General features: G+C 46.4%; 2 protein-coding genes across 12 annotated transcripts in view; one reads left to right on the top strand and one right to left on the bottom strand.

The window, feature by feature from the left end:
- Positions 1-1761: 1761 nt before the first annotated feature.
- LYSMD4 (LysM domain containing 4) lies at positions 1762-9973 on the top strand. 5 transcript variants are annotated; one of them, XM_069026069.1, is made up of 3 exons: positions 1762-1823; positions 3106-3396; positions 6871-9973. In XM_069026069.1, the coding sequence occupies exons 2-3, from the start codon at positions 3124-3126 to the stop codon at positions 7426-7428; spliced, it is 831 nt and encodes a 276-aa protein (XP_068882170.1). In that variant the 5' UTR covers positions 1762-1823; positions 3106-3123; the 3' UTR covers positions 7429-9973. The 5 variants fall into 5 exon arrangements, with proteins under 5 accessions (XP_068882170.1, XP_068882169.1, XP_068882171.1 ...); XM_069026068.1 differs by lacking the exon at positions 1762-1823 and adding an exon at positions 1824-1848; XM_069026070.1 differs by lacking the exon at positions 1762-1823 and adding an exon at positions 2025-2371.
- The window catches only part of MEF2A (myocyte enhancer factor 2A), an 82765-nt gene continuing 70473 nt past the window's right edge, over positions 9571-21862 (bottom strand). For 4 of the 7 annotated variants that reach the window (XM_069026066.1, XM_069026062.1, XM_069026060.1 and 1 more), the window contains 4 exons: positions 21519-21542; positions 17837-17963; positions 13730-13856; positions 9571-13295 (listed from right to left, as the gene is read on the bottom strand). In XM_069026066.1, the coding sequence (XP_068882167.1) occupies positions 12959-13295; positions 13730-13856; positions 17837-17963; positions 21519-21542 (615 nt within the window). In that variant the 3' untranslated portion in view covers positions 9571-12958. The remainder of the gene's footprint in view (positions 13296-13729; positions 13857-17836; positions 17964-21518; positions 21543-21862) is intronic. The other 3 variants (XM_069026065.1, XM_069026063.1, XM_069026064.1) reach the window with 1 other exon arrangement.

Here is a 21862-nt window from a genome sequence, read left to right as displayed (position 1 = left end):
GAATTCCAGCTGGTACCCAGCACCATGGACACACTGCTCTTTGGATTGAGTGAAAATGAGCAGACTCTCAACTCTGTTGCCCTCTGCATTGGTCTGTCAGGGCAGGAGGATGTCTTCCTGAAATTCAGGGCACGAATGACCCTTATGTTGGCTGAATGTAGGTAATGACTGAAGCATTGAGCTCTCAGACAAACTCTGTTTGTTTGGGGCTTTGCAGCTCTCACAGTCTATCTGCTAACTACAAAAATATTCCAATTATTTGGAATGATGACATCATCCATGCAATTGACCCAGATCCAACATCAGCACTCCTACAAAACAGTTACTTCTTGTTAAACACTATCGAGTACAAGTAATCCAGTCCAGACTGAGCCCTGTCAGCAAAGCCTGGTTGATTCCCCCATGCTTCCAGCATTTCCTCAGCAGTTTATTTTCCAGGTTTGAGCAAATTACCTTGAGTAACCTGGATCTGTTTTACAAAACGTGATTATTGCTTGTAACCTTTGAACCTCAGTAGTCACAGAGAGGCTGTAAGTGGCTCAGGAAAGGTCTTTTGGCACCTTTCACTTACTGCCCATGCTTGTAGAGCCCTCTCCAGCTCACTAAATCTGTCGTCTGTTGGGTCAGAAAACTACCTAAGGTGCCTGAGCCCCAAAGTCATCTGCTCCTGGGATAACCTGGCCCAGGGATGGAGGGAAGGAAATCCTGTGACCTGCTGGGAAATGGGGTCCTGGCTCAGCCGCAGTCCTGCCTGGCCACTCTCCTACCACCCTTCCATCCCTGCTGAAATCCCTCAGTCCCACGAAGGTGTCTGGGCAGGTCAGAGCTGTGAAGAACAGCTGTTGCTTAAAGAAATTGTTGATGCTTGTGGAGCCTTCCTTCCTCTTAGTGGGTCACGTTTATCAGCTGATGTTGTATCTAATCCAGTGGTAGCCTGAGCTGGAGAGGAAATACCCTCCCCTCTTGCCTCCAGCACTGGGGTTGCACAGGGATGGCAGTGACTACACTCAGCTTTAATTTAACTTAACAGCAGGTTTGTCCATCACCTTTAGGGCACAGAGCAGCCAGCAGCCGAACTCCAGGCTGTCCATCCAGTGTCTTCACCCCGTGGGCACCCAAAGGAGTGCCTGGCTGATTCTGACAGCTGGCAAGGAGGGCATTATTTCTCCTCTCCCTGCACCCCAGAAAAGCTTCGAATGTGGAACTTGCTAACGGTGTATCCTGAGCTTGTTTTTTAAACATAAGCCACGAGTCAGGATGGGCCAAGGGAAACATGGCAGTGTGGAGCACAGCTGGTCAGCTCTGCTGGCTGCTCCGTAGGCACCACCGAGTGGAGGCAATATTGACATAATGGAAAATTGACCTATTGTAATATCGACATGCTGTAATCTGTTATTACATATTGACAGTGTAATACCTGAAACGTTACTGTAACACAGGGCTGTGCAGGTGTGTGACATGACCCCTTGTACCGGTGTGTGACGTGTCCCAGGGCAGTGACACCTCACCCAGGGCTATGCAAGTGTGTGGCGTTACCCACTGTACAGGTGTGTGACATGACCTCTGTTCAGGAGTGTGACATCACCCGTTGTTCAGGTGTGTGACCTGGTCCCGCCGACCGCTCTGGGCTCGGTCCCCGCCCGGCCGGGACGGGGCGCGGGCCCTTTAATCGGGGCCCCTCCCCCGCCGCCCGTCCCGCCCCCGCCCGCTCAGCCCCTTCCGCCCTGCGGCCCTTCCCCGGCTCCCATTGGCCGGCTGGCGCTGAAGTCCCGCCCCCGGCGCCGCCAGCCAATGGGAGGGGCGCTGGGCGAGACCGTGGCCAGGTCGGTGCGGGGCCGATGGCGGCGGGTCCGTGAGGGGGGCGCGGGGAGGGGGGCGGGAACCGGGACCGGGACGGTCTGGGGGGAGCGGGGCCGCTGGTGGGGAGCGGGGCCCCAGGGGGGAGCGGGACACTGAGGGGATCGGGACCCTTCTCAAGTGCTGAGGGGTTTGGGGTCACCTGAAGCGCTGAGGGCAGCGAGACCCTCTGAGGGGAGCGGGAACCCTGAGGGGATCGGGACCCCCGAGGTGCCATGGGGAGCGGGGCACCCTGAGGGGAGCGGGACCCTCCTGAAATGCTGAGGAGATCGGGGTCCCCCTGAAGTGCTGACGGGGTCGGGGTCCCCAGAGGAGCTTGGGGAGGAGTTCGGCTCTCCCTAAGGAGGGAGCTGTGTCGGGGACGGCCGGAGTGTCCCACAGCAGCGTCCAGCCTGGTTCTGGATGTTGAACTCCCCCGGCACAGCTGAGCCCAGCCCGCAGCTGTGGGTGCCGTGCCCGGAGCCAAGGAAATGCCATTAAATCGTAGCGGTTTCACCTGAAGAATCCCTTAGAGGTAGATGGAGAACGTTAATGTCAAGGTTCCATAACAGTGTGGGGTTTTCTTAGCTATGCCTGACCGTGACAACAAATTGTTTGTGGAGTTGAGGATTGAAGGAAAAAAAAAAAAAAAAAAAAAAAAAGAAAAAAACCTTACAGCTGTAGGCTGAGCAATAATTAAAGTGCTCAGGCAAGTTCTAGTCTTCATGCAGCAAAATGAAGCCTTGTTATTCAGGTTGAACTTAACTGAAGCTTGAGCTGTGCTTATTGAAAAAAAAGTGCACTTCCAAGAACTTAAAATGTGGATTCTTAAACGGTAGAGAACTAAGGACTTATGAAAAGGGTAACTTTGCTCAGTTTTTAATGTCTCTTGGTAGACCTGCTTTATGTTTTGACCATAATTAAAGACAGTTCGCTCAAGTGACTGTGTTGCTTTTTAATGAAATTATAGAATGTAGCATTTAAAATGTGTAGCAACGTAGTCTTATAAGGTGGTTTGTCCACGGGTAGACAAAACAAAACAAAGAAAAAGCAACTTGGAAAATGATTACTGATTGCTGAAGTTTGAGTACATAACTTTTCTAATACTGCTGTTAAGAGTGGCACTTCTGGATTTGCCCTGGGTACAAGAAACCTTTGTGTGTGTGAGTGTTCACACCTGCCAGCTTTTTGTGCATTCTCTGAATCTTTCATGCTAAGAACTGAACACTGGTAATTGAGGAAACTAAAAATGTCTGGGTTTTGTTACAGGTGCTACTGGTGTAAAAGATGAGGCTGAATGAGAGCCGAACAAGATCCTTCCAGGCTCCTGTCACTGTCCACAACTTCCCGGGCAGGCAGGTGTATGTGTTTCCCAATGGCCGATCTGACTCAGATGAGTCCTCAGAGGAGGAGCTCAACGTGATGGAATTGCGGCCCAGGGGCAAGGAACAGCAGCGGGGCAGCGCTGCCCGGGACAGGCTGGGGGACGTGGTGCTTCTGGAGCGGGAGATCACCGAGGGGGATAACCTCAACAAGCTGGCCCTGCAGTACGGCTGTAAGGTAAGGGCTGCCTCTGCTTGAGGCTAATCACATCAGAGGGGTTTCATGTGCAGTGGTTTCCAGTCCTGTGGTCTGGTAGTTTTGACACTGGAAAGTGTTGGCCCTCTCTGTTTTATGAATGATCAGTGTCTGGGTAAAACTGGAGAAAGGCAAAAAAAAAACCCAAACAAACACAAAAAAGAGTTGTTCAGCCAACAGCCTAGGAAGTTGTCAGCCTCACACCCTGCCTGACCTACTTTCCTGTTTAATTTCAGTGACTAAGTGCAGGTTGTACTAAGTTATTTCAGTGAGGGCAAACATTAGGAAGCTGAGTGTAGAAATTAGGGTCAGGGCTCTGCTCTCAAGGAACATTGGAGTTTTTAAAGCAAATTTAGCAGTACAAAGAAACACCACAGTTATGGGTGAGGTTTTTTGTTTATTTTTTGAAAGGTATCGGCTTACATTTTGCAAGGAAGGTCTGAGTCTGACAGGGTTGGATTTGGAAAGGTGCCAAAGTTCAGTCCCAGAATCCAGGTGGGGGGTATGTGTGGGTTTTGGTTGTTTGCTGTCATCCCAAAGCGTGCACAGTTCAGGTGCTTGTGGGCAGGAGGCACAGTGTATGTGCACAGTGAGATTTCTCTGAGTTGGAACACACTACACAACACATTTTCTTTGTTCCAAAGCAGAGCAAAACTGATGAAAAGTTTAATTACCTGGTCTGAACATTAGAAGCCCTCTGTTGTTTAGCAGTTTGAGCTGTATTTTTAGAGCCTCCTTTTTCTGCAAGCTGGACTGTGATTTCAGAATTCCGTGATGCAAACAATTGGCCAGTGACTGCAGTGGGGATAATGATATGGCTCTGGCTTCACTGCTGCAATGCAATTGCAGTCTGTCTTACTTAACCACACAGCAGCTGTGCGGTGCAGCTGAGGCAAGAGGCCTTAGAGGGATTGCAGCAATTCCTCCCCTCCCATGCCCTTAGAAACAAAAACAAAACAAAAAAGGCACCCTTGCAGGTTCTGCTGATGAGCCTGATGCGTGCGGAGAAGCGAGTCTGGCAGGACTTGAATAGGCCTTGATTGGCCCCAGGAGAGCCTGAGAAGGCAGAGCTGAGCTGTGGTTGGGTTTGGAGCTGTGCCTGTGTGGTGCTCTCAGCAGCAGTTGGGTGAATTCAGAGGATGGAGATTCTGGACAGTTCTTTGGACTATGGTGTGAAAAGTCCTGCTGTGCCTCTGCACTGTCACTCAAAAGGGCCCAGTCCTGTCCTTGCCATGGCTGCTTCTCTGCTGCCCCGCTCCCAGAGCCTTTCAGCCTCTCTGAAGGCTGCAGGCCCTGCCCAAGGGAAGAGCAAGCTGATGGAAGGGACCACATAGTTAGTGTTCTCCTCCCACAGGAAAAGAATGTCCTGCTGCCTCCCTTCCTTCCAGAAAGGGCACTTCTGACTTGTTCCAGTTAAATCGAACAAGTACAGAAATCCTTATTGTAAGAGACTTGTGTATTTGTCTTTTTAAGGACTGGCATGACAGTTTTCATGTGTTTTGTTTTATTTGCACAATTAAACAGCTCCTGAAAGGTTGCCAGGACAGCAGTAAGAGGAACCGTAACCACAAATGTATAGGCAAATGTGTGTAAAAATCCAGGATGAACTTCTTGAAATCAGTGAGAACTTGACATTGGTTTCAGAATCTGCTTGAGGAGGGGATATTAAGACAGTGCAACAAATAGCTCTGTGCGTGTGCCACAGATAACTTGGCAGGGATGCAAAGCACTTCAAAATTTTTATTTTTACTCTTGACCATTTATAGTCCTGGCTTGCTTTTGGCATTGTTCTTAGCTGGGACAAGAGGAGCTCACTGCAGCCAAAAAAATGAGTAGAGAAAATAAGCCTAAATGCTTGTGCAGCCCAATCTCTTGCATGCTCCGTTGTTCATTGTTTCTGTGTGAGTGCTGCTCCACTTTCTGTTTGTAGAGCCTTAGCAGCACACTGCAGTATTTGATTGCAGACACCACGGGGGATATTTACTGTCCCAGTAATTTGTTTTCATTGGAACAAATCCAGAAATTGAAGCAGCACCTCAGTTAGGAGGCTCTGGGTGAGATTGTTATTTCATAACTTAGACATTTTGCAGGATTTAAGCCCAGAGGTTACACTGGGGCTGGCTGTGAGGAGCCTGAACTAGTGGCTGAGGATTCCTTTTGCCTCAGAGTCCTCAGATCAGGATTAAATGTGCCATTTTCAGAGTTCTCAAGCTTTGCAGAGTAAACATGAGATTCAGGCATCCATCTCATCTCTACCTTTGAGCAGAGTGCTTAGGAAGTAAAGTAGGTTTTTTCTTTTAGCTCTCCAGTTTCCTTGGCAGCCTCAAGTGTGTGAGTGTGTAGTGAATGCAGGTCCTGCTGTAATTTCTGAAAGAGCAAAGCACAGTCCCTGTAGTGTGTCTCTTTGGTGTGATGTATGGGAGGTGGTTTACCTGTTTGTGTTGCCTTTCTTTGGTTTGGCTCTTGCTGTTTTGTTTTGTGTCCTCCAGCCTTTTCCTCAAGGTTCTTTTTGCATCTCCTTGGCTGCTGTGGAGAGCTCCTGGCACACACTGACATCCTGTTCCTTTTCTTTGACAGAGGGTTTAGTGCAACTGAGGAGTTGCTGTACTTACCAGGTGTCTGTGAGTGGCCGCTGTATTAAGCATCTTCTCTTATTTAATCTTAAATAAAGGAGCCTTGCCTTTGTCTTTGCATTGGTACTGCCTGTCTCTGTGTGTGATGCTGCACATGTGGCTTGTTCTTCTTTGCTCTTCCTGCTCTGGGTGGAGATACAGCTCACAGACAGGAACCCTACACAGGAACCAACAGAGGTGGTGACAGGAGCACAGAGGTGATTGTTGTTCAGCAGGAGCACTGAGCAGCTCAGGAAGAATGAGCTGGATGAGCTGCTGGTCCTGCAGAAGAGAGGTGCTGCTTGAGCAGAGGATGCTCATGCCTGTGTGGCAGATGCTCCCCTGCTCTCCAGGCTCTGCCCTTGCTTTCAGAACTGGTTTGCTCCCAAGGTGGAGCTCTGCTCACTCCAAAATCATTTCCTGAGCAGGAGGGGAGTTTTGCCTGCTCACACTGGTGGTGTGCTCTCACCTTAAGCACTCGTGTGTAAGGTGTGAAAACTGTTTTAAAAAGGATCTGTTACAAAGATTCTTCTTGCCTTAACTAAGTGAGAGAAGGGCAAAGAAAGCAAAAGGAAGGAAAAGCAGTATGGAGCAAAATACAGCAGGTACAAGAGCACTAGAGGAGGTGGTAGACTGGTTTAACAGGGGACTGAGTATCCAGCAGGACCTAGAGCACCCCTGGCACAGCTGGGGAATCTCTGCAGAACACCTAACCGCTTGCATCCTGGGCCTGCTTTTATTCCCTGCCAGCTCTGCACACACTGCTGCTTCCTTTATAGCTGCTTCCTGCCTCACTCCTGGGTTGTGCTGCAGTCACTGTCTGTGTCCTTTCTGGATGCCGTAGGTTGCGGATATCAAACGTGTCAACAACTTCATCCGGGAGCAGGACCTGTACGCACTGAAGTCCATCAAGATCCCGGTGCAGCCATACGGGCTGCTCACGGAGAGCACCGGGGCGCTGCGGCTGCCCCCAGCGGAGCCCGCCCAGCCCGGCCTGACGCGCGTGGAGCTGCCAGAGCCCGACCCCGGCACGGGCGGCTCCGCTGGCAGCCGACGCCTCAGCGAGTACTTCAGGGGCATCGACCAGAGCATCCAGGACGCCGTGCAGGTGGAGGTGCAGCTGAACACGCAGCTGAACGCGGAGTACGGCGTGGAGGCGCTGGAAAGGCCCCTGCCCGAGGCAGGGAAGCGGGAGACTGGTAACGGTGCGGACTGTGGAATCCAGTGGTGGAACGCAGTTTTTATTATGCTCCTGATAGGAATTGTCCTGCCAGTATTTTATATCATCTATTTTAAAACGCAAGGCCTGGTGGCCCACACCTTTAACATAACCTCAAATGTTTCAACAGCTGGATTGGAAGGGAAATTACCACAAGGCTCAGTTGTAGGAAAAAAATCCTAAGGGGAAGGGGCAGCCCGCTCCAGCCTCTCCAGCAGTGATGCCCATATGCTTATGACTGACTCAAGTGCATCCAAGGGGATACAACGATACAGATTATTTTTATAAGCAGCTGATGATGTAATCCTGAATTTGACTGAAAATGAGGTGATGTGATTTTGATGGAAAAATAAGGATGTTTTGTTGCTTACAGAGATCATCATCCAGGTGGCTTAAGAGTTGGGAACTCTGTTTAGGGGAAAGTGGTTTGTAGCAATTTACTCATTGTGATTGCTTCAGCTATTTCTTAATGATGTGTCTAGAAGCAACTCCTTTGCTGCTGAGCTAGAGTGCGCAGTATTAATGTGGTTGGAAAGTTGGGGGTTGTTCACATTTTAAGGAAACACTTTTTGCTGGAATGGAAGAGGGGGGGGACACTTTTTCTCAGAACTGTCATTTTTGTCTCTTGCAGACCATGGTGGTTTTGGCCTGCTTGACCCTAATGATGCCTTCTGGGGCTCTAAGCTGGGTGTGCCAGGGCACAAGGATGCTGCCAGCACCCCACCTTGTCATCCCCCTGAGCAAACCTTTGAGCCATGTTCCATTAGGATGTGTCAGGCCCACCTCTGGGAAGCGTGAGCCCAGACCTCTTCCCCACAGTGAAACCCTTCAGAGACGGCTCTTGTGATCTGGAGATCCCAGTGCAGGATCTGCACTGTTCAGGGTTCTGCTCAGTCCTGCATGGCCCCAGGTGGGCAGAGGGTGTTGGAAGAGGACAGAAGAGCGGAGTCATGTGCACTTCTCAAGGGCTCATTTGCTGGCAGGAGGTCTAGTCAGTATTATTTGCTAAAAAAACTAGTAATAGTCTACAGTGGTGCTTCTCAGACACCCGGGCTTGGTCATGGAATTACTTGTGTGCAGTCTGGGCAGGAGTGAAGTGCTGAGCTGGGTGCAGGTTGCAAGGTCCAGGACTGAAGTCCAAGAAGAAGGAAGGATGAAGCCTTTATATGAGAGGACTGTGGAGCTGCTGACAGGTTTCTGTGAGCTGACAATGTGCATTAAAAAGCTTCGCAGGGCAGTGGAGACATCGGTCAGTCTGAGGGCTGTGCTCTTCAGGGCCAGTCAGCAAACACTACCTGCTGCAAGGGAGCAGCAAGGCAGCCCTTGGGAGCTTCGCTAAAGTGAAGAATTTGCCTCAGAAGTTTGATTCAGCAAATTCCAGACCTGTGGGCAGAGGTGAAGGCTTTCCTGTACCAGACACTAAGGGATTTTGCATGGGCAGGTGCCATTGTTGCTGAGGGTGAGGGCAGAGCTGGTGGGCAGGTGTAGGAAGCACTGTTTGTCCTCCCCACCTCAGCCCCGCCCCATTTGGAGTTTCCCAGCTGCCAGCAGGACCCCAGGGCTTCTCCGGCAGCCGGAGGCCTGCTGGGGCAGAGCAGGGGCTGGAGAGGGGCTGTGGTACAAGCACCTGTTGTACAGGTGTAACCTCAGCCTGGCCTGAGGAAGAGCAGCCTGGCAGTGTCTGCCTGGAGGGGGAGGACTGAAGCTTCTCCAGCAAGGTGAGGAGCCCCACACCACACAAGCAGAACCATGTGCTGTTACAATGAGAACCTGTTTCCAGCAGTTCTCAAAAGTGAGAATCTAATTTTGTAAACGAGCACTCTAAAGTATCTTACAGTGAACAAAAACTTGTATTTTTCTTCTATGAAGAGCTGTATCTCTTGGTTCTGGGGAGGGGGGGGGGAATTCTTACATTTTTAAATAAAGTCACATGAAATAAAAGCACAAGGGGCACAGCTTGTGCGTTTTTTGCTAGCACCTGCCTTAGAAGGAGGGGTCCCTTGCAGCCTTACCTCAGCCCCTGCAGTGAGAAGCAGGAGTGGAAGCAAGAGGAGGAACCGGGGCTGGAGAGGCAGGACTGGCCTTGGGCTCTCCACTCTGAATAGACCCTGGTTTATCTGCCAGTTCTCTTAAGTGTTTTGTAAAAAAGGTTCTTAGCAAGCATCAGTCCGTGAGTGTAGTAACAAGTGCGTGTGAATTCCTGTTGATGGAAATGCTCATGGCTGCAGTTTCAAACCAACACCTTGCACCTGAATTGGACACCTGGAGGGGGCAAGGACGCGCCAGACAGGACCACGTGCTCTGCAAACACGAGAGAGGCCGGAGTACACAGTAAAAGCCAGTATCTTTACTTTAGTGAATGCAGGATACAAATATTTTACAACAACCTCTAGCATTTTCTTAACCATTTGATAAAAAGTTCACTAGAATATTTATTGTATATTGAAGAAAAAACAACACATTCAGGGAAAAAAATTGAGATTAACTTATTTTTTTTCTTAAAAGATTCGTCTCAAGGATGGCAACAAAGTCCAGCTTGTGCCGCCAAACGGCTTATCAGCATTAAACCGTGAACAGCTTCTTGTGAACTGTTGACTACAAACATTTACCAAATACATAAATCTCTTTTAAAAAAGCCATTTTAAATATAGCAAAGCAGTGTTCTCTTGCACAGCAAAGTGAAGAAAGGTTCTACTAAGATTTAAATGTTTACATTGGTTAAGTCTTTCTTTCACATTCGGATTTAACTTCTGCCCAGGATCAATTGTTAGGAGTTGTTTTGTTCCTTATTTACTATGTATTTCTTGTGCGCACAGTAACTCGCAAGTTTCTGATGCATTAGTGTCCTTGGAGGGAAGGCAAGGCTAAAGCAGTTCTCTCTGATGAGTCCCTGACACCGTGGCGTTCTCAAAACTATCGTGAGAGCTCGAGGATGGAGGTGATTTGTCACAACAGAGATAAAAATCTTAAATCATTCAGACCTGACTGGGTTCAGCCCAGGATTGGATCCACTTGCACTTCAGTCAGCAGAGATAATTTTAAAAAGTTTTTTTTTTTTTAAACCTGTTGAAATATCTGTGCTCTGTCATTTTTTTTTTATAAAACATTTTTACAATTTCTAAAAAAGTATGTTTCAAAGTGAGTTACTAGTTATTAAAAACCAGGATTCCCATGTCCTCGGTGGCAGGAGGTGCTCCCCGAGAGCGGAGGGCTGTGGAAGGACGTTTCTGCTGGGGCTAGGGCAGCACAGGGCCGCTCCCTGGCCCAGCTCTTTAGAACTGATTCTTTCTATTATTTTTTTTTTTAATTCATTGGTGCAATTTCAATACAAACTCTAACCCTTGTGTAGCTTTGTCTTTAAGAAAACAGTAGTTTAAGTACTGTTTAAAAACCTGCATAGAAATAAAGACTATTGAGATACAGTCAGCAAAGCCATCTGATAAGGCACACAAGAAAATAGACAGTAAATGTGAATGCAGAACTCCCACTCGGATGTACAGCAAAGTTCATACAGGTGCATAAATCATGGAACTCACATCACTAGTCAGAGCAGCAAAAGGTTCCGGGAGCAGCAAGTGAATTCGGTCGCTGGGGAACACAGCAGCCACTGGAACGTGTCCCATCTGCCTCCATGCTCCTGCCAGCCAGGATGAACCCACGGAAATGGGAAGCAGTTCCACGGGAAGGGCTGGAAGGGACTGGAGCCCCTGCGGGTTTTGACGTTGCCAGGACAACAGGGGACAGGGCTGGAGGCCGCAGGTACCACACAGGGCAGCCGGCCGCGCTGCACCGCCCTTCCCACCCCTCCCTTACAGCATCAAGGGATTTTCTTAACTGAAAAAAAAAAAAAAAAGGCCCAAGCAAAAACGTAATAAATATCAGGGCTAACTCTGAAGAGTTTGGGCAAGCCCACAGGACTGCAGCTTCCACCCAGAACTAGCACTGCCAGCCTGGAGGTGACCGGGAGCACCTGTGGGATCACAGCCCCGCATCCAACACCAAACCTGCGCCCGGCCCTGGCTCACGGCACAAGGGGGCTCTGCATTCCTCCCTCTTTCTTGGAAGCAGCAAATTTTTCCCAAACCACTTGCCAACTCACAAAACCTTTTGCGCTCCTCTGATATGTGTCATTTCCCTATCATGAGAAATTAGGTCAAGTTTTTCCACTGGTTTTTTTTTCCTCCTCGGAAGAGGCAGCTTTAAAATGATGCCTTAAAATGTGTTGTAACAGATTTTTTATATTTATGCAGGATGAACTTAACACTGGATTTTTTTTTTTTGCCACTTTGCTATTTATATACATATATATAAAATGTATAATGAAGCTTAACCATACAGCACAGAGATTACAATTGAACGGCACACATTCACCACCAGTGAGGGGGCCAACCCCTTTATACACCCTCTGAAAAATCTGGATAATAATATTAATAATAATTAAAATCCAAAGAAAGTACAGTATATTTAACAAAATAGTAAATATTAAACAGTGAATACTCTACTTAATAAGGACCTCGCCTTGTTTCAAGTTGGCGTCAATCCACAAAAATATACTTTTTAATCTGGTGACCGTACAATACATAGGTACTTACACCAAAGGTGATAATATATTTAGGATGCTATATACACAAAGAGTTTGGCTCAAATTTAAATTTACATATAAGTGTTCATGGCTTATTTTTCCCCCAAGGTTCCGCCTGCAAGTTTTTCCTTTTCTTCTTTGAAAGCAAAAACTAGAAAGTCAAAATAAGATAAAACTATACTCTACAAAAAAGCTACAACATACAGCTTTGGCTTATATAAATAATTCATAGCAGAATGTGTTCAAAAGTACTGTATATAACTTTATATATAGTCTTCAATTCATTAGGGTATTGTTTTCTTTAATATAAAATATACATGAGCTAAAATCCGTTTCTATATTTTTCAAAGGTATGAACGTAAAAACAAATTTGTCAAACATATTCCAATTATAACTTAATATATTAATTTTATTTTGTTAACGTTCTATTTTCTAGGCTAATATTTTCTGAATATTTCATGCGAGTTCTCTATGTCTCTCTTTCACTCATTAAAAAAATCACTTCTTTGACCCAATACACTATTTTTTTTTTTTTTTGCACGTGCAAAACAGGGTTTTTGTTTTTGTTTTTTTTTTGTTTCTTATAGCATCAGCCCTTCTCCATGCACCCTCTGCAATAGAGACCCATGCCAGGTTGGGTAATAGAAAGGTCAGTTTATGTACAGTATTGCTTTCTTCTTCCTGCTTTTCTACTGCTCTGCTGCTACAAAGCAATTATTTCTTAACTACGAGTAACCATAGAGCTGACTACACACAGGGACGGTACTACAGGCGAGCCCTCGCTCGGGTGGGTGTGGAGGAGGAGGAGACACTGCGGGGACACCGCTCTGCCATGGGGCTGGGCTGGGGTTGCACACGAGTCCAGGTAAGTGCCAGACTAGAGATCAAACCTACTGGATTGTTCTGTTACGTTTTACCAAGGGACATCTGCAGCTATACAAGAGTTTGTCGTAAGTGCCTGATGATTGGTGTATGCTACACACACTAGCACATATATATGCATGTGAAGATATATATATGCACGTATGTATATACATATAAATATACTTATTCATGTCCTTATTTATAAATTTAGATATGTCAGGACAGTTCATTTTGAGAACACAAAACTGAAAGGGCGACACTGCGGGTTTATGTCACCCACGTGTCCATCCTCATTCGTTTTACCGAGGGACTCTCCCGATCTTCTGTGTTGGGCGGCCGCCCCAGCACGACGGGGGAGTGGAAATCGCTGCGGGGATCCTCGCGGTCGCTGCCATCGTAGGAGCTGCTGGAGCTGCTCAGGCTGTCGACCGGGGAGCGCCCCAGCTCCTGGCGCGACGGCGGCGGTGGCGGCTGCGGCTGCTGCGGCGGGAACCCGGAGGGGGTGACGCGGTCCCGGGGAGGCGAGATCGGTTCGGATTTGATGTTGATGTTTTGGTTGGTGTTAATGGAGAGATTGGAACCCTGAGATAGCTGGCTGCCAGTGCTGGGGAAAGAAAACAGAAAGGCGCAAATAAGGAAACACAAAAAGTGAAAACCAAGTGACAGTTCACGTGTTTGTGATGGTGAGGCCTTGGGGCTCAGCACATTAATCAATGCCCCTTACTGGGAAGAGCAAAGGAGAAAAAAGCATTAATTAAAGGTCCGAGCTGCATTTACAGAAGTTCAGAACAAACAAGGATTTCCTACTGCCAAACGTTTCAGTCATCACACAGGTGCCTCCTTGGTGAGAAGCTGAGCCTGCAGGGACACGGCTCATTAGCTGGAGGTGACTGCAGCAACAAACACCCTGACACACAAATTCTTTGCAGCACAGACAAGAGGTTAAAATGTGCTCAATATTCCCCTGGTGCAGCTGATCCAGCAGAAGAGGCAGAAGCTCCCCCAGTGCTGCCCTGCACCGGCACCCCGGGTACTTACACAAGAGAGCTGAGGGCCGCGGGACCAAGGTGGTGCTGCTGCCAGGCAGACACCTGCCCCAAGGACAGCATTCCTGGGGAGTTAAACCCCTGCAGGGCAGACAGGTCTGCGCTAGTCAAGGAGTAATCTAAGAGGGAAAAACAAACAAACAATGAAGTAATGTATAGGGGGGTTTATATATATAACATACATATATAAATAAACACAAATACAAAGGCTTTCTGCCCAGAACAAAGGCAGCTGCTCCAAAGGAATCCAAACGTGAAAACTCTAGGAGCAATCCTGCCAACCTCACAGGGAGCTTAACAGTACAGATGCCTCCAAATGAAATTCTCTTTTGCATTCTTTCAGTTCCTCCACATTGGTCCTACAACCTCCATCCAGACCCAAGCCACAAACAGCACTGGCTGCCCAGGCAGTCACAGGGACTCTGAAAAGGCAGGGTAGGGGCCGGGTACCCAAACCCCTCAGTAACCCGTCAGTGCAGTCCCACTGTACCACATCCCATCCCCCCCTTTCCCCACAATATCGCTCCTCAATGTCTGATTAAACTGTCATCTCTGTATCACATAAACCAAAGAAACCCCTTTATGTGGAGCAAGAGAACACCATAATTTAGAAATACAACTTAAATGGAGCCCGGAGAACTCGATCTATTCTGACCCCAGAGCATCAGCCGGCCGTGGCTCTGGCTGCTGCAGGGCTCCCTCACTTCTCACTTCATTCACAGAACTGAAGGTGTTTTCACTCGGTCATTATCACTCTTGTTTCCTTTCAGGTTTGACAAAGTCAAACTCTTCTCTGCTTTTAATTATTTTGTAATAAAGCTCCCTTAAAATAATTTTTAGTCTCTTGAGAATGGGACAAAATGTGAGCAGCCAAACTCACTCTGTACTGCCAGGAGAGGAACCAAACATTCCACTTAAGCTGGGCTTGGCTTTGATTTGTGTTTGGGGACATAGGAGTTTTTTTAATAGTATTGTCCTAAAATGCCACCATTACAATCTCTCTCTCCTGCGATGAGCCTTCTTGAACAATCTCCCCCTCCCATCCACTGACCTGTCTGCTGTGTATAAATTCTAGATCTCCCTAAAATAGCTCATCTTGGGAGGAGAATCCAGGGCCAGCAGGACCCTGTGCTATCAGAGACTCACACACATCCCTGCCAGAACCTTCCTGAAGGCCTCAGGAGTCCCAGCTGCTTCCAGCAGGTGAAGCTTCTTAGGCTGCCTTTTTGTTTCATTTCTTCTTTGACACTTCTATTGAAACTCTGAAACCCCTCACACATATTTCTGCACAGCTTCAGAAAGGCTTGTCCCAAGATGACTGACCCAAAAAGCCCCTTTTGCAAGACTAAAATTGAATCTAAAAAATGAAGAAAAACTAAAAACTCTGCAGCCCCTCCAGTGACCCAGACATGCACTGAGCCTTCAAAGCAGCCAGGCCTCCAACAACTGCCAAGTGCAGCCCGTGTGAGCACTGGGGATGGAAGTGCTGGGCAGATGGGATTTGTCAGAGCAGACCTGAAGGAAACACTCACAGGAATTCAGTTCCCACATCATTTTTTTCCATTGCAATTACAGCTTTTATGACCATGGACAGTTAACTTCTGACACTTTAGACACGTTCTGTGTGGTCACAGGGCTTTGAGGAGGTATTTCTCTTGAGGAGTACGTATGTCACTACACAATTAGCTGCACTATTAATTCCCTAAATAATCACATACCTGCTGGCAGTGACAGGAGGCTACCCCTGCTGCACGAGTGACCTGATATGAGATGAAGTCGTACACACAAGAGCATCTTCTGCACCACAGAAACCGTCACTGCAGTGACCCCCACAAGCAGCACTGGGAAGTTTGTGCCTCTGCAAAACAACTGACCTGAAGCCAGGAATTTTTTTATGGCTTGGTGTGCTTTGCTCAGGTGTCAATTACTGATTAACTGATTGCTGGGAGTTTTAGTATTTTTTTAAATGCCTGGACTGTTTTAGAACCAGTAACTCAGTTGATTCTGGCCCTTCCTCCAGCAATCTGCAGAATACCAAAACAGATTATATAAAATAGGATATTTGTGGAAAATTGATATCCAACATTTTAATTAAGGATCCAAGAGCTGCAGCTATCCCTTCCAGCTCTGAAGAAAACAACCACTGCCAATCCAGAAAAACAATTAAGGTATTTAAATTTTATCTTAGTCTTTGAACTGCAAAACTGAAATTGTGCTGTAAGTAGTGACTACCCTGAGAATCCCCAGGCGACAATTCAGTTTCAACATCAAATTTCTTTCTGCAAATCTCCTGAAAGGTTCAATCTAATAGAAACAGTTCTTAAGTGTGCGAAAACCACTAAAGGCTAAAAGCTTTGCACAAATTATTTGCATTATCAAAGGAAATGGGCTGGAGTTTAAAATCACACCCCAGTGATACCAGCATTTGTCCATTGCGTAGGACACCAGTCCCCATTGCCTTTGCTGCTTCCTGAGATTCCCACTGCAGCCCTGTGGGGTATGCCCAGCCCCTGCCCTGGAGGGATCTCTGCTGAGATAAGAGATTTTGTAATCGCCCAGCAGGACTCCCTGGAAAGGCACTTCTTCGGTCACCAGACCCACAATCCTTCAGGAGACCCTATGCAGATCCTTTGTAACCCACTGGCCTTCACCCATCCCCTGTATCCCTATAAAAGCTAAGCCCTCTGCCCCTGACAAAGAGAGCTCTCGGCTCTGGCTTTCCCCTTCGCCGGAGTACGGACCAACAATAAAGCCGCCTTCCGTGTGGAACCACCCACAGAGCCTCTCGTCTCTCTCTGGTCTGGCTTGGCCTGGAGGCTGCCCTGCAGAGCTGAGCTGGAATCACCAGCTGATAATCACTAAAGAGCTGACAGTCTCTGCACAGGCCCTCCTGGCCAGCAGCTGAGGGAAGACACTGGGCCTCGGGATTCCTTTTGGGACCATCCCCCCGGACCAGTCACCTCTTCCTGGGTCAGAGCTACTGACCCCATCACCAGCTGTAATACAGCCCCTCTCAGCTTTTGGATGTTTCAGCCACCAGCTTACAGGTTATTCTGGGTGAGGGATGCACCCAGCACTGCTTCCTGAAACAGCATCCAACTGGACAGAAGGGATGTATCAGGTGAAACTCAGCGTGGCTCTTCTGAGCAGGGACCAGAACGGTTCGCTTTGAACAGCCATTGAACACAACAGCTGAACCACCTCTGGGGCAAGAGTCAAACCAAGGTCTGCATGTCCACCTAACACACTTCAACTGATCACCCACAGCAGGTTACTGCTCTGCCCATGACACTGCTCCTGCAGCCCAACTTCTGTGCTCCCTGCTTCAGAATTGAGCCCCTCAGGGCAGCTGTGTGCTGGTGCTGCTGCAGGGCAAATACAGCCCCTGGCTGATGGGTGTGAGGAGTGCAGGGTCCCAGTACAGCCCCCACAGCTCATGGGTGCACAATTCCTCTCCCTGCACCTTCCTGGCTGTGGCACTGCCCAGGGCACAGAAAGGGGCTCAGGGCACTGCCAGCTAATGAGCTCATTAACACAAAAAGATACAAGAGGATGTGAGGTGCTTGGCTGGCTAAACTAAAAACTGCAGTGAAAACTTTCAAAGCTAAGAGTAGAGAAAATGTATAAAATACCATCTTTGGGGGGCTGGAATTCCACCACTGCCCTGGTGGATGTCAGACAACCCTTTTGGTGAAGAAATTTTCCTCAATATCCAACCTAAACCTCCCCTTGTGCAATGTGAGACTGCCATTGCCTCATGTTCCATCACTTATTACTTGACTTTAACGAACTACTTTCCCATCCACTCAAACCACTTTTACATTACCAAATGCCTTACATCACACCCAGCTTGGATAAAAAGTAGTTTTAAGGTCCTGCAGACAATCAAAATATCTGAAGAACAGAACTACCAAAGGATCAGCTACTGCCTAAACGTGAGGCACTCATGGGAGGAAGCAACTACAGGCTCAGTTTTGATGAGTAGGAACTCATTTGAACTGAAGAGGAAAATAAAGCCAGGCATCACAGAAATGCAAATTTCCTGGACTTCTGACTCACGTGGGTCCAAGTCCCAGCCCCTGACCCCAGCAGGGCTTACCAGTGTTGTAGGCAGTGGGCATGGCCGAGTACACGAGTCCCTGTGGGGGCAGGCTCGGAGTCGTCACCGACACCACAGGGGTGGCCAGGGGCTGCGTGGACTGAGAACTGCTTATCCTTTGGGTATTCTGCAAGGGATGGAAATAACAAACCTTGTGAGACCGCAGAGAACAATGAAAAATGCAGTGCTAGGATAACAGGGCAGTGCATTCAAATGTGCTGCTTTGCTGTGTCTTTGAGTTAGGAACACATCCTTTTTGTCAGGACTGGTTTTCTAAACAAGCTAAAATGTTTTAAGACAACCAAAACGATCTTGGCAAACTGAAATGAAAAATTAATTGAGAGCTCACTGGGCCACTTCCCAAGCATGCAGATTTCAACTGTGTTAGAGTTGTAGGACACACAAAAATAAATGCAGTTTCTTAGGGATACACACAACAATTCTCAGAAGTTCTTAAGTGATTTTAAGAGTTTTAGTCTTATTTTTAAAGAGGTTTTAATGCAGATGGTGAGGTGCAGTTCCACTAGAAGAGATTCTCCCACTTCACAGTTGTTTATCCAATTTTCCAAATTTCAGCTGCCAGTTTTGACACTGTGCTGACTACACCTGTCCTGAAAGGAACACAGAGATCTTCTAAATTTGTGTTGATAAGACTTCAGTGATAAAATAATCTTGCTGTTCCCATGGTTCCTGAGAAACTGAGAGAGTACTTGTTATAATGCAGATATGTTTCCAAGCAAATGACACTGGAGTTCACAAAGAGCAACTGTGCTTTTCTGACAGGGAAAATAGCTAAACTAGATTGTCTCAGATAATATGTGGGCACAAGTTGGCTTTTTAGTAACAGTCTTTCTTTCCCATATACTGGAATGAACATCTGCAGCAAACATATCACTCAAAATAAGCTCTAACCAAATTTGCTGGATAGAAAATTAATTAAACACTGTGGTGAACAGCACCAGACAGCAAAGCTGCTGCCACAGAATGTTCTGCTCTCCACAGTGGCAACTGCAAATCTTCTTCAAAATATGAGGTTCGACACCATTTGGCCAGATACTGTCAAGAACAGAAAATTCTACGTGTTTTTATTTTTCAACAACAGATACTTACTTTGATCTGCAGAATTCTTAGAAATAGCAGCAGTCTCTACATCCTGTATTTCTACAAGGAGCTAGGTTTCAATCTGCTGGTTTTAAAGAGAACCTCTATCTCTGAAAAAATATTTGCTACAAAAGGAACAGTTTCTCATCCCTTTGGTAAGGATCCATTTCACAGGTTTACAACACTGAAGTTTACTCAGTCTTGTAAGTTTCCCTTATTTCAGACACAGGTATTTCAGGATCTGCACCAGTTAACTTTTTTCTCCACTCTAATCTTGAGAGAATGAGCAGCATTAAAAATGCATCATTCCCTTAAAAATATCAGAATGAGCAGGTACAGAAATGGGGCTGTATTCAATTTTAAGCTTAAATTTATGAAGATGAATTGAGGGTTATCAATCTTGTATCTTTCCCATTTAAAGAAAGTAATATATATCACAGCATCCATATTAAAATTAGCCACAGCTTTCACTGGCTGCCAGCTTCTGATCTTTCTTGTGTCTGGCTGCTCTTGCAATTCCCACCTTCGAGCTTCCCAAGGATTATGGGGCTCTTTGGCATTTTTTGCCAAACACACACACTGGCAGATGTGCCCTCTCTGCTTCAGAGCTCCCAGGTTTCAAAGCTCCAAGTCCCAGAGAAAGTCCCTCTGATTTTCTGTAATTGATCCCTTTAAATCACTTACGTACTTCTGAAAATCTCCTCTAGACCAAGTTTATCTGGCATAAAGAGATGTTATTAGAGCAGATTTTTGTGTCTGTCAGGAATTGACCTTTCTCCAAAGCCTTCTTGGATGGCTGCCTATAAAGTTGGGATTACTGCATAATGGAAAAGTAAAGAGGAATAGACTGGGAAACAATCCAGACCAAAGAATTTCCTCATGGGATTGTTTTTTTGGGTTTTAAGTGGCTAATAAAGGTATAAAGGTGGTTTTCTGATGTAAATTCTTTCTGAATATAATTCCTGGAACACTCAGCCACACAAAGACACTAAGCAATATTTAGATGTGCCCAATATTTGTTGTCCTTGGAGATTCATGACAAATTTCAGGATTTCTTTTTTTAATCTTTTGAACTGGTGCAAATGTAGCAGGAAGAATTCAGTATCTTTGTTTCATGCTACGCTACTGTTGGTAGCTGCTTTTCATATTCAGTACTCAGCTCCAACCACACAGAGTGTTCACAGATGGGATTTGGAACTGCTTCCCAACACTGGAATCAGCATCAGACAGAATCCTGCAGGTGTAGCTCGTATTTCTTTACCACATTTGAGGTAGACACTGCACCTTTCCTTTGTGTGAGTGCTGCTCCTGTCAGGGCTGGTCCCAGTTTTTGGAGCCACTAGATGGCCCACGCCACACGTGGGATCCACGTGCGGCTCCATCCACTGATCCCACACGGCACAGGGCAGGGGGGAATCCCTCAGTCCAAAGGCTTTGGCTTTAATTTCAATTGCAATGATATTTGATTAAGTGCTTTTACACTGAGCTTTTGTTCTGGCACTGAAAACCAGACACTCCTCTGAAGGTGAGAGGAAAGTGGGAGAGCTCTAACTCCTCGACGAGCAAGACATCCCAGTAACACTTAAAAACTTCAATACTGACTTTTAAAAACCATTTCCCCTTACTTTTAAAATATATTTCTCATGTTTAAGGTAAAAATCAACCAGCAGCATGCATTCATCAAGAAATTTATCTAAATCACTACATTTTCCATGCTTTCATGCAATTAGAGCCTCATATTAGCAACAGGTCCATGTTCAACAACAAATCAAGGTCTGCAATAGGTTGATTTATTTCTCTGTGAATCTGACACAGCATCTTCTGCCTGGTTTGTGCCACAGCAGCCAAACAATTTGCAAATCGCTCTAAAAATAAGTTATGAATTATTTTAGCCTTACGTTGATTTTCCAGACAGAATGCCAAATGTTAAAAACTTTGGGGAAAGAAAAATTGAAAACACACAAATCCCAAGAGTTTCCTTTTAAAAGCAGAATATCCTTCCACTGGAAAAAAGGCAGAATTATTCACTTGCAATTCTCTCCTCCTTTTGGTAAACAGGGAACACCCCTGTGGTTTGATAATCTCACGCAGGATGAAATAATTCTAACCTCCAAAAAGGTGACCTCATCAGCAATGATGTCATCTCCTTGAAAGGAAGAGAAGTAACACAGGGCTGGTGTTACAGTCTGAAGAACTTCACAAGTGAAGCCACTTTCTAAAAACATTCCAATAATTTAGGGGATGGAAAGTGATTATTTGTATTTCATACAGAAGGCAGTACAAATCCTATACACATGGACAGTTACTTTGAAAGGCTCTTTTCCAATGTTCCCTCCAAGAAAAACAGAAACATTTTCAGGAAAAAAAAATAGAAGTTTACAAATGGCAAGCGCTGACTTTGGATGTGTTTTCAACTTGAATTGGTCTAGTTTTGAGTTTGATAAAACAAATGTATTTTTGTCTGCTACCAAGGGAACACTGGAATTATTTAAAATATGTAATGAAACTACAGTTAAAAAGCTGTAGTGAAAGACATTTCCAGCATCTTGCTGTCGCTCAGCAAACAGCAGCCCAAACTCACCAACTCCAATTCATCCTCCTCCGACTGTACTCAGCAAACAAGAGGGATAACATAGTTACTAAAAATAGCATTGCTTTCAAATGAAAGAAAAAGTCACGTTTGTGCTTCAGGATTCTGATTCATTTTAATTAATAATGTGTGTTTGCCACCTGAGTCTGTAGATAATACTGCTAGAAATGTAATACTTCATGAAATTCGTGTCACATAAAACCTGCTGTACAGAACACTGGCTTTGGGGAAATTGGTGCAGCAAGAGCTTGGTGACCCCAAGGACACGGCTGCACATGTGGATGTGCACTGATCCAATAAGCCAGCTCACCAACAAAATACTTTTCACATACAAC

Source organism: Aphelocoma coerulescens, chromosome 10 (genome assembly GCF_041296385.1).
Source record: "Aphelocoma coerulescens isolate FSJ_1873_10779 chromosome 10, UR_Acoe_1.0, whole genome shotgun sequence".
Classification (NCBI taxonomy): Eukaryota; Metazoa; Chordata; class Aves; order Passeriformes; family Corvidae; genus Aphelocoma; species Aphelocoma coerulescens.
The sequence above is the reverse complement of the archived record's forward strand: the minus strand, read 5'-3'. Positions and strand labels throughout refer to the sequence as shown.

Bases quoted from the DNA above. Each gene is read 5' to 3' on its own strand.
- LYSMD4 (XM_069026069.1), top strand. From the start codon at position 3,124: ATGAGGCTGAATGAGAGCCGAACAAGATCCTTCCAGGCTCCTGTCACT. The intron at 3,397-6,870 runs GTAAGGGCTGCC...TGGATGCCGTAG, and splicing joins CCCTGCAGTACGGCTGTAAG to GTTGCGGATATCAAACGTGT.